The sequence below is a fragment of the Acomys russatus genome, chromosome 13 (assembly GCF_903995435.1).
Source record: "Acomys russatus chromosome 13, mAcoRus1.1, whole genome shotgun sequence".
NCBI classification, from domain to species: domain Eukaryota; kingdom Metazoa; phylum Chordata; class Mammalia; order Rodentia; family Muridae; genus Acomys; species Acomys russatus.
This window is the reverse complement of record NC_067149.1, coordinates 28,531,566-28,543,035: the sequence shown is the minus strand read 5'-3', so window position 1 is coordinate 28,543,035 and position 11,470 is coordinate 28,531,566. Positions and strand designations below refer to the sequence as shown.

Genomic DNA, 11,470 nt, shown 5'->3' with positions numbered 1-11,470 from the left:
CAAAAAACAAGCGCACACCTTTAATAATCCCAGCACTTGGGAGGCAGAGGCATGTGGATCTCTGTGAGTTCGAGGCCAGCATGATCTATAAAGTGAGTCCAGGACAGCCAAGGCTACACAAGAGAAACTCGTCTCACAAAACCAAAACCAAAATACAAACTATCCCCCTAACATAGACAAAACAAGAAAGAAGGGATGCTGAAACGAACTGACGATCTAAGAGAAGAAAAATGTGAAGAAAATAAGCTCACATAAAAAATAGGTTTTCCTAAGAACCATCTGTTGGTGGTAGTTTCCTTGGGCACAGGAAAGCAATCTCACATTGAGCCTCCTGGTTCACTGTAAACCTCAGCCTAGACTGCCACTGGAGACTCAGGCCTTTAGGGTAATATGAGAGGGCCTGGGGCAAGCCTTGAGGTATCCAGAGTCAGGCTTGCCTCTCTCACTTGTTTATCACGTCCTCACTGGGTATTTTCAGGTTCAAAGTCCCAGTCTTAGTGAGCATTCAGGCTAACCCAGTTTGAGGGTAACAGAAGCAAATTTTAAGACAAAAGCAAGCTACACTGACAATTTCCAGATCCTTCCTTTGGCATATTCCAGTGTTCTCCCTCTGTCTTTCCCTTTTTCCCTTTTTATTTATTTATTTATTTATTTTGAGACAGCATCTATGAGACCCTGGCTGGCTTGGAACTCTCTATATAGACCAGACTAACTTTTAATTCAGAGATCCATATGCCTCTGCTGCTGGGTGCCAGGATTAAAGTTGAGCTGCACCATGCCTGTCATCCCTTTTTTGTTGAGCATAAGTTCAAGATAGGAATCAGGGGACCAAGGAGGACTGTCACCTCTCATTTCAGTGCCTGGAGGAAAAGTCTGTGGGCCACCCAGTTCAAGTTCAAATTCCCCACTCTAGAGATGTAGTGTTGCCTGCCTACAGCCATCCTGCCATGGAGCACGGTCTCCAAAATCTAGGGGTAGGGTGTCCCTGGAACTAGAAAGACACTTCTGAGAGTCTCATTTCCCACAACCAAATAAAATCAGAATTCCTGAAACAATAATGGAATAGGATTCTGCTGTCTCTTGGTAAGTTCCTAGAAATGAGCTTGTTTGAAAAGGTTAACACAGTTCAGATGCAGAAAAAGAAAAAGTCTTATGGATAGATGATGGTGTGAGCACAGTGGGATTCTACATGATTAAGCAAAGAACGAGCATGAACTTGGATGTAGGCAACAGAACAGAAGGATAGCAAAGATACACTGTTGAGTCAGTGGTGCCTGCCAGGGGATGTAACTCAGTGGCAGTGCTTGCCTACCACAAGACCACGAGTTCCATCCCCATCACAGGGAGGAAAAAGTTCTACTCGGGCATACCACATGACTCCAGGGAGTCCATGAAGAGAGAGAACCAACCTTGGCTGATCAGAGTTGAAGTAATGACTTTGGGTGGAGGCTGGGCTGCACCAGGCAGCACTGCACTGGGATGGTGAGGACCTTGGAACGCCCTCACCTAGCAGGTGCATTCGAAGCCTTGACTATCTGCGCTGAGGTGCCAGAACAGTTCGTGGTTTACGTCTACATAAATAATAAAGTCAGTGTCCTTTCTATGACCTGTGGATCCCACCAACCTTCTCGTGATGAGGTTTTCAGGGAGGTTATTTATTCTTTTACTTGTTCTTCGTGTATTTACCCAGTGCTCGGGGATCTAACCCAGGACCTCCTGCTTGTCTAGGCAGAAACTGAGCTGCAGCCTTCCACAGTGATTTTTTTTTTTTTTTAATGCACCAGGGGCAGAATGCTGGAAGCATGCCAGGCCGACCCTAGAGGCCAAGGCTGCTGGCCCTGGGCCATGTCTTAACATGCACATTCCTTGGCTATCTCTGGCCTCTTTGCCCCTGGGATTCCATCCGCCCTCCTCTTTCTCCTTCCCTCCTAAGTGGCCCAGGTCTGGAAGGCTTCTGACCCTTGCTGAACAGTGTAGCTGGCCTTTCTGGGTGTGCCTGCCTGGAGGACATCTAGTGCTGATCAAGCTTATCTTGGTCACATAGCCTCCCTCTTTCATTCTCTCCCTTCAGATCCCAGGACTTCCTGCTTCCCGCTCTTGGGGTAGCTTCAGCTGGTCTCCAGCTTTGCTCTTCTCCCAAGAGCCAGTCCTGATAAGAGCCTACTTTGAGTTTGCTCGTCAACCAGAGCCCGGGCTTGGTCTTATCTGTCCCCCACACCCCATCCCTGCCCCCATCTTTCAGGTTCAGCTGCTGGTCCCGTTCCTCCCACCCCCGCCGCCCCCCCCAACCTGGGGCTTTCTTTAATTTTCAGACATTCCCCCATGGTTCCTTGGCAGTGCCTGGGGATAGACCGCCCCAAGTCACAAAACCCAGTGGACAGAGCACGTTAGGAGCAGGGCAGAAAGTGAGGGGGTACCGATCTTCCCCCACCTCCCAACCTCAGACGCAGGCGGGAACGGAGTCGGGCCCAGGTACTTCCTAAGTGCGGGATACAGGTTAGCATGGTTTTCATCCACGGTGCCCTCCCTGGGAAGTGCGTGAGGAGCCTCATTTCGCAGAGGCAGGAGTCGCGACACGAGGTTGGAAAACAGGCATGTGGTCGCCTGGATCTGAACAGCAACTTCCCCGGGGAAACGCCCTATTTCATCTGCGGGGACCCGAGGCTCCGCCACACCCTCTCCAGAGTTCCCTCCGGCGCCCCGGCCCAGAAGGGTACGGGGCTGAATGTCGCCGGGGAGGGCCGCTCGGGAAAGGCGGCCACAAAGCCCCGCGTGGCAGAAGCGGCAGTGCGGGAGACGCGGGCCTCGAGGCGCAGCCCCCCGCGGCGCGCGCAAACTGCGCGGAACTACTTCAGCGGAGCGGCTGCGGGGCTAGAGTCCCAGTAGCGCCCGCATAGGGCTCGGCTGCGAGTGGGGGCCGCCACAGAGCCGCGGGGGCTCGCGGGCACGGCCACGTGCTCCCCGCCGGGCTCGCACGCTCAGACGCGCCGGGGCCGCGGGGGCCACCGGCAGGCACGCGCGCCCCCCGCGCGCACACACTCCCGGGCACGCACGCCGGCCGCCCCGCCCCCTCCCGCGGCGCCCCGCCCTCCCGCGCGCCCCGCCACGCCCCCGCGGCGCTGGTCGTCGCCCTCCCATTGGCTGCCCGGTGCATGACGCGCGGCGCCCGGCGCCGCCCCTCGTCAGTCACTCGGCGGAGGCGGCGCTGGCGGGGACTAGTCTCGTCCGGAGACTGGCGGCGGCAGCGGCGGCGGCGGCGGTGGTGGCCAGAGCTCGAGCCCAGCGGCGGAGGGCGGGCGGGCGGCGCGGGAGGGCGGGGGCCGCTCCGCGACGCTGCGGACCGCACTTCTCCTCTGAGCGGCGGCGCGCGCAGCTGTGGGGCGCCGGGGGCCACCACGTCCATGACCATGGGCGACAAGAAGAGCCCGACCAGGTACCTGCCGGGCGCCGAGGGGGCGGAAGGGGAGGGCGGCCGCGGCGGGCGGGGACGCCGGCGACTAGGCCGGAGCGGCCGCGCGGGGAAGGCACGCTAAGATGGAGACCCGGGGGCGGAGGGAGGCGGTGTCGCTCCGCTCGGGCCGGCGGCCGTGCGCGCCGCAGCCATGGCGGCTCCTCCTCAGCCGCCCTCCGCCGTCGCCGCTCCGCCCAGACAAAGGGAGATTTAACCAGGTGGGGCGGGCGGGAGGGCGCGAGCAGGGGCGGGCAGCGCGCGGCGCCGGCCCCCTCCGCGCCGCCGCCCGGCCGTCCCGGCTGCCCGCCGCCTTCGGGATCCGGCCCCGCGGCCCGCGCCGCGCCCCCGCCACCCCGCGCTCGCGCCCACGAGTCGGCCCGCTTCCTGCGCTCGGCGCGGCCCCGCGTGAGCCGCCGCCGCCGCCAGACGCTCGGTGCCCGGGGCCGAAGGGGGCGCCCGGCTCCGCGGTACCGGTCGGCCTCTCACCCGGGTATCCGCCAGTGGGGTGGATGGGTGGTCGCCCCGAGAAGTTTCCAGCGTCAGATTCCTGTGAAATGACGACGGCTCACCAGCTCCTGTTTTCTCTCCTCTCTCCATCATCCCCTCGATTCCCTGCTCCTCGGAAGGCCAAAAAGACAAGCAAAACCTGCGGCAGACGAAGGCTTTTGGGATTGTAGCGTCTGCACCTTCAGGAACAGCGCCGAAGCCTTTAAATGCAGCATCTGCGATGTGCGGAAAGGCACCTCCACCAGGTACTGAAAGACGTGTGTGTGTGCTAGCTTTTGTTGAAAGACTTGTTTTGGCTTTATTTATTTATTGCGCGGAGGGCGGAGGAGAGGGGAGTGAGTCGTACTTTCATTATTATTGATCTCCCTCTTGCCAACTTGTTGATTACGACCCTCTTTTGCATCTGGGGATGGGCGCTATGGTTCCGTAGTGTGCCATTTCTAGTTGGGTGCCGTGCCTCGTGCTAAAATAAAGGATTTATGGGAGGGAATTTTCCCGTGTTTTCTTCTTGTTTCAGAAAAGACACTGGATTTATTTGACACTTGGCATCCTTTGGCTTGTTGGTACTGGCTCCCAGAGGGGAGAGAGGAAGTGGAGATTCTGCTATGAGTTGGACGTTAGACCTTTTGTTTTTTGCCATGTGCAGAGTGGTTTTAATTTGTCCCGAATTATTTTTTTTCCCTAGGTTTAATGGTGGTATAGTAGTACAATAAGACTGGGTTGGCCCTTTTTCTGTTTTTAGTTACAAATATCTCTTCTTTTTTGCACTTGACATACATACTGGAGGGTTGGAAAAGTGCATTTGGTGGGTGCTTGCTCCAGATGCAGGATCCTGATGTCTTTTTTGTTACTCGCTTTTGCAAAATGGTGAAGTGTGAGATATTGAGGTGAATAGACTTTTGAAGTTTGTTAATGGTTTTGAAAGAGTTTCTTTTATATTGATAAGAGTGGTTAGCTGCATATGATAGCAAATGAATTGGAACTACTGTTGAGGTAACATTAAAATAGACTTAGGTAAAATGTAAAAACTGACTTTATAGTCTTGCAGGTGTCTTAACTTTTATTTTGAATTTCTTTCTGTTGCTAAGGGTTAAGTTACAGTGTTCTTGCTCTCCCTTAAGGGTACTGTCTTTAGAGCACACATGAAAGTGAGAGTCAGCTTAGGACCCTTCAAGAGTCGAGGTTGAAGGTCAAAAGTTTCATTTCAGCAGGTGCTTGCTTTTGAATTGGTGGTGTCCAGTTGTGACTGTAGTTCCACCTGGATGTTCTGAGGGACGTGACTCGTCAGGGTTTCATTGCTTTACTTACACCTGAGATCAAGGCTCAGCTGCCAGTCTGTAACTAGAATGAATTGCCTCAGTTGCTGAACTGTTTGTGAACTACACTAACTCTTAAGAAATGAGACCTTTGAATCAAAACTCAAGTCTCCTGGGTGCTAGGATTGTAGAGCCAGTGTCACTGCACCCAGCTAGTAGATTTTATTAAGTAAATTCTTGTCAATTTTCTGTATCTTAATAAATACATTTAGTTAAATGGAAAACCCATTTCTGTGGGTTTTGCTCTGCTGTCTAAAATCAGGGGCTCCATAATGCAGCATGAAAGTTTAGATACTTAAATCAATAGTAGCTGAATATTATTTATGAGTAATGTTTTTTTACATGTAGAATCCCGCTGAGGCCAAAGCTCTTTATTGTGGTTTTGCTTTGAGTGTTAGTGTAGCTGATGTTCAAGTAATGACCAGGAAGCTAGTAAGAACCTTGCTGGTGAAGAGAAACTAAAGATACACTCAAAGCTTGCATCTGATGTAGTGCTGGGAATAATTATCTCATATTGAAATGCTTTTCAATTTTTACTTTCAGTGAAACTTTTATTGAAAAGCCTGACTCACCAACTTTTTGGAAGTGAGTGAGAGGTGTTGGTTTAAGATTTTGTTTAAAGTTTTCAGAGCCACAGATGATAGCAGTGAAATTTTAAAGGAATAAATTGGCATGTTAGGATATTTGAGAGTCTTATCAATTCAGAAAAAGAATGAAGTACTATCTTTCAGGCTTTTCATGCAGTTGAGTCATTCAGCAGGCTTGAATACAGATTTCACAGGTGTGAGACTTTTAAAATACCAGTTCATGATACTCTTTTTGGACAGAGCTTGTTCAGTTTTGGTTGCTGTCATCAATCCTTTAATGTTTCAGTACTGTTCAGAAGTTATCAGTAAGTAGAAAGCAAGTGACATGTTTAGTTTTCTGTGATACTCATGGGTTTATATGAAGAAGCAAACATGATCAGTGTTCATGCTTTTCTAGCCACTGTAGCCCTTCACTTGACTTCTCTGGGATAGGGTCTCTGTAGCCTTGGCTGTCTTGGACTCACTTTGTAGACCAGGCTGGCCTCCAACTCTGTGATCTACCTGCCTCTGCCTTCTAGTTCAGGGATTAAAGGTGTGTACCACCACACCCAGCCTCTTGTAAATAGTTTTTTACCTCCAAAATTTCATAGGAATTTGCCATTTTCCCTTGCATAGTATTAATCAGGTGGCAGCAGAAAACTTAATTTGGTTTGTTTTTGCAGTAGCGGGAATTAAAGTCAGGTCCCTAAAACTTAAAGCAAGCCTGATGGTTGCGGTTGAGTGCTGGGTAATAGATGAAAACTGGCATATTTTGGAATAGTATGTTTGCTGACACATGGTTTTGTTGCTCTGAGCTAGTGTTTAAAGAGCCTTATCTGGTTGGCTGGCCAGTAGTTATTGTGGAGTTGTTGATTACGCTTGCCTTTATTGCTGCTGGCATCAACCAGTCAATCCAGGAGAACAGCTTTGAATTAGTGGTATTCCAGTAGGATACAGAGCTATTTGCCCTTTGTGAATAGCGTTGGTGGTCCTTAATTTAAGTAGGAAAATATTACTCATCATCTAAAGAGCATTTATGAAATTCCTAGAATATGAAAGATGCTCCTGAAGGGGGGTATTCTAGAAAGATGGCAGAACATGTACTCAGGTAACTAATCCAAACTGTAAAGACTGCCAAAGTAGGATGGGAACAGTCTGACTTAGGAATCAATTAGAAGGAACCATTCCCCCATTTCTTTTGGAAAAGGAAAACTAATTTGTACAAAATCATCTGCTAGCTTTTTACTTCTATTTCTATATGTGGTAGTATTTTTAAATGTGCAGGCGTGGTGGTGCCAGCCTGGTCTACAAAAGCAAGTCCAGGACAGCTAAGGCTACACAGAGAAAACATGTCTCGGAACCCCACTCCCCCACCCCCCAAAAAAAACTCCAGGTAGAACTGAATTATTTTAGAATAGGGACTTTTTTGTGGAGTAGCATAGAACAGAGTCCTAGGGACAGAAAAGCCCCAAAGGAAAAATGCATGAATATTTATTTACTTACTCTAGTGAGGTGGTCTGGGGGCACATGAGCTCTTTATACATTTGCTCATTCATTATTCGTGAATGATCCTGCTGGGCTCAGAGAGATTTTAGGCATAATTATGAAGAACATGTTGAGTTTGTATTTCTTGGGAGACAGGGTCCAGAATAGCCTAGGTTGGCTTTGAACTCCTGGCCTGATGCACTTGCTAGTCTCACTAGTTCTGGTATTGCAGGTGTGTGCAATTAAATCTGGCCCTCTCCAATCTATAATTCCTTTTCTAACCATTTTCCATTCTCTAGTCCTTAGCTGATTTTTCAGAAAATAGTTATGTGTGCAGGTATGTATGTACAGGTGAGCAAAGGCATCAGATTCCTTGGACCAGCTGGAATTAGCTGCCTGATGTAGATGCTGGCAATCTAGCCTCAAATGCTCATAACCACTGTGCTGGCCTTATTTATTTATTTATTTATTTATTTATTTTTGTGCTTTTAGTATTGGAGGCATACTTTACATATCATATAACATTCAGTCATCATGAGTTCAATTAAGCGATTTTTTTTTCTTAGATTTGAAAGAGTGCAGCTGTCACCACATTCCAAGTTTTAGAGCATGTAGATTTAGAACTTGTTGTTGTTGTCTCCAGATTTTACTTTTCCTTAACATTCGGGGTTTTTTTGTTTTTGTTTTTAAGACAGGGTTTCTCTGTGTTAGTCTTGCCTGTCCTGGACGCACTTTGTAGACCAAGCTGGCCTTGAACTCACAGCGATCTGTCTGCCCCTGCGTGCACTACCATGCCTGGCTAACATTTGTTTCATGTGTGCACACTCATCACATAGCATGTGTAAAGGGCAGAGCATGACCACTTTGAGAAGTTGGGTTTTCTTTCTACTGTGCCTGTCCTGACCACCGTATCTGCAGTTTGTACATGCACATGCCTGTGACATTCTTATCTACATATTTTATCTCAATGTTGAATTGAAGGTCTTATTTAATCCTGATTGCTTAAATACAATAACTGTGAAAAGTTTATACTGTCTTTAGAACTTTGTGGACAGTAGAAAGAAGATACATTTTTTTCCTCTGACTACTACAGTTGAAGAGAACACCGAGCTTTGTAGAAAGATACTGAATTGGAGGAGCCAGAGAAGTGACTGTTGTATATAAAATGTATTCCTCCTTTGAGAGCTTTGGAGTTTTAGATTTTTAACTTTGGACTTCCCTTATAAAGATACCCTGATTAACTCAGGTCTTTGAAAAATTACTAATTGCAACAGAAGTTTTTAGAAAAACCCTCATAATATATAGTTATGATCCTTACTGGAACCTTTTAAGAGCATTTGGCAGGACATTTCAGACAACAAGACTCTAGGCCTCTTACCTATATTTTCTGAGAATCCATAACTGTGGTTTTGCACCTTGAGTCACATTGGCTTCATTATTGCATTTGTCTTTCATAAAAACACTGGGATGGGGGTGGTGGCGGCCCCTGCCTTTAGTTCCAGCACTTGGAAGGCAGAGGCAGGTGGCTGTCTGTGAGTTTGAGGCCATTCTGGACTACAGAGTGAATTCCAGGACAGCCAGAGTTATTACACAGAGAAACTCTGTCTCAAAAAAACAAACCAGAAAGGGGGGTGTGTGAGGAAAATTCCGGAGGGCTGGAAAGAGGGCTTGGTGGTAAGAGCACTGGCTCCTCTTCCAGAGGACTTGGGTTCAATTCCCAGCAACCATAGGGCAGCTCACAGCAACCTGACATACATGCAAGCAAAGCACCAATGTACATAAAATAATAAACTATTAAAAAGAAAAGAAAATTCCCTCTATTCTCCCAATAATCGGACTTTACCAAATCTTTCAAGCTGAATGCACCTTTCAAAGCTGAGAGTTTGCACGTTTACTCTTTTATTTTTATTTTATTTTATTTTTTGGTTTTTCAAGACAGGGTTTCTCTGTGTAGCCTTGGCTGTCCTGGACTTGCTTTGTAGACCAGGCTGGCCTCTGCCTCTCGACTGCTGGGATTAAAGGTGTGTGCCACCATGCCTGGCTCTCAGGTTTACTCCTAATAGAAGTTGAGTAATTTGTTTTGTTATTGTATTGAACTTAATGATTCATTGGTACTGACTTGATCTTAGATGTACTTGGTGTCCTTAAATAAAGTAACTTACTTGGGTAGTTGTGGTCATTTGACAAGTTTTTATTGTCTGGGCTCTGTGTGCATGCACAGTGGTGCAAAGACAGGCAAAGTTGCTATTCTTATGGAGCTTTGAGTACTGTGGAGAGGGAAGAGGAAACTGAGACCATTTCAACTAGAGACAGGTACCCTGAAGGGTGTGGTTATGAGGAACATAGAGGAGGGACAGTAGACACTCTACCTACAGATGGACAGTGCTACTCTGTGCATGTCCCTTCTTAGGTATGGTGATGCTTGCTTTTGGAGCCAGAGGAGAGTGAGTTCTGACTGTTTGTGTGTTTAGCTTTCTTAGTTTAGATCATGGTTACATTGCTAGTATTGGGGTCCTAGGGTATTCATGTATGTTGTATACTAAACACAGGCCAGTTAATATCCTGTGATTTTCTTTCTTTTCTTTTCTTTTCTTTTTTTGAGACAGGGTTTCTCTGTGTATCCTTGGCTGTCATAGACAAGGCTGGCCTTGAACTCAGAGCAATCTGTTTGCCTCTGCCTCCCAAGTGCTGAGATTAAAGGTGTGTGCCACTACTCCCAGCTTTTCCTGTGATTTCAAAAATAATAAATAATTGTCTTTATTTTATGTGCATTGGTGCTTTGCCTGCATGTATGCCTGTGGGTGTTAGATCTTGGAGTTTAGACAGTTGTGAGCTGGCATGTGTACATGCTGAGAATCAACCTGGCTCCTCTGGAAGAGCAGTCAGTGCTTTTAACCACTGAGCTATCTCTACAGATCTCTGTAGCCTTGACTGTCCTGGATTCACCAGGCTGGCCTTGAAACTCCCAGTAATCCACCTGCCTCTGCCTCCGGAGTGCTGGGATTAATGGTGTGTACCACCATCCCCAGCCCCTTGTGATTTTAAAGATTAAGTATACAGTGTTTTGCCTGCACACCAGAAGAGGGCACCAGATCTCATTATAGATGGTTGTGAGCCACCATGTGGTTGCTGGGAATGGAACTCAGGACCTTTGGAAGAACAAGCAATGTTCTTAACCTCTGAGCCATCTCTTCAGCCCCACTATTTTATTTTTTAAAATAGGATAAGAAATTATACACTGCTGTATTTCTGAACTGTTTTTATGGCATACATTTATTATGCACTTAAGTAACTGCTGAAGAACTGCAGGGTTTAGAAGTCTTCCAGTGGCAGTAGCTTACCAAAGGAGCTACCAGAACCTGCCCCTTTCTTAGAGTAATAGAGTTCTGGACTTGAGCTGCTAACAGTTTATTGACTCTGGCCTGGGTCCCCCCCCCACCCCCCATTGATTTCTTTTTTCTACTCATGGTATTGTCTTTGCTCTCTTGAAGTTGTGACTATGTTACCTGTTTGTAGTGTATAAGTTTAAAGGCTTGATGAATTTCCATAAAGTGAGAGTGCATTTGTAGCTTGGTGTTCCAGATTCTTTGTGAGGTTGGAGAACATTCCCAGAAACTGCCTGTATACCGACTGCCTCATGTTTGACATTGGCTGTTAGTTTTGTTCACTGTTTGGCTGATGATTCAACCATGTTGCTGTGAGCAGTTCTTGTTATTTTACCAGTGCTATTTTATTCTCAGGCCATCTGAGTGCTCCCCTCTTTGAGCATCTGCCCTTAGACTATCTCTGCTCTTTTTGGTTTTTCGAGACAGGGTTTCTCTGTGAGCCTTGGCTAGACTAAACTTACTTTATAGACCAGCTAGCCTCAAACTCACAGTGATTCGCCTGCCTCTGCCTCGCAAGTACTGGGATTAAAGTGTGTCCCTGCTCTTTTATTCTTAAGACAGAATCTACTATGTAGACCAGGATCTCTGAGATACTCTTGTCTTTGCTTAAAGGTATGGGCTACCACAACACGTCAGTGTCTTATTTTTTTCTTTTATCTTCTTACTGATTGTGATTTTTACATCATGCACTCCAATACTACTCATCTCCCCATCCTCTTCATATCCTCCCTCCGCCCTTACAACCCCCTCCCCAAATAA

The 11,470-nt window shown here is 47.5% G+C and overlaps 1 protein-coding gene across 1 annotated transcript in view; it reads left to right on the top strand.

Moving 5' to 3' along the window:
• The first annotated feature begins 3,315 nt into the window (after nucleotides 1–3,315).
• Rybp (RING1 and YY1 binding protein) overlaps nucleotides 3,316–11,470 on the top strand; it is a 52,411-nt gene continuing 44,256 nt past the window's right edge. The window contains exons 1-2 of the mRNA XM_051154993.1: nucleotides 3,316–3,433; nucleotides 4,078–4,203. Coding sequence (XP_051010950.1) covers nucleotides 3,402–3,433; nucleotides 4,078–4,203 — 158 coding nt within the window. The 5' untranslated portion in view covers nucleotides 3,316–3,401. The remainder of the gene's footprint in view (nucleotides 3,434–4,077; nucleotides 4,204–11,470) is intronic.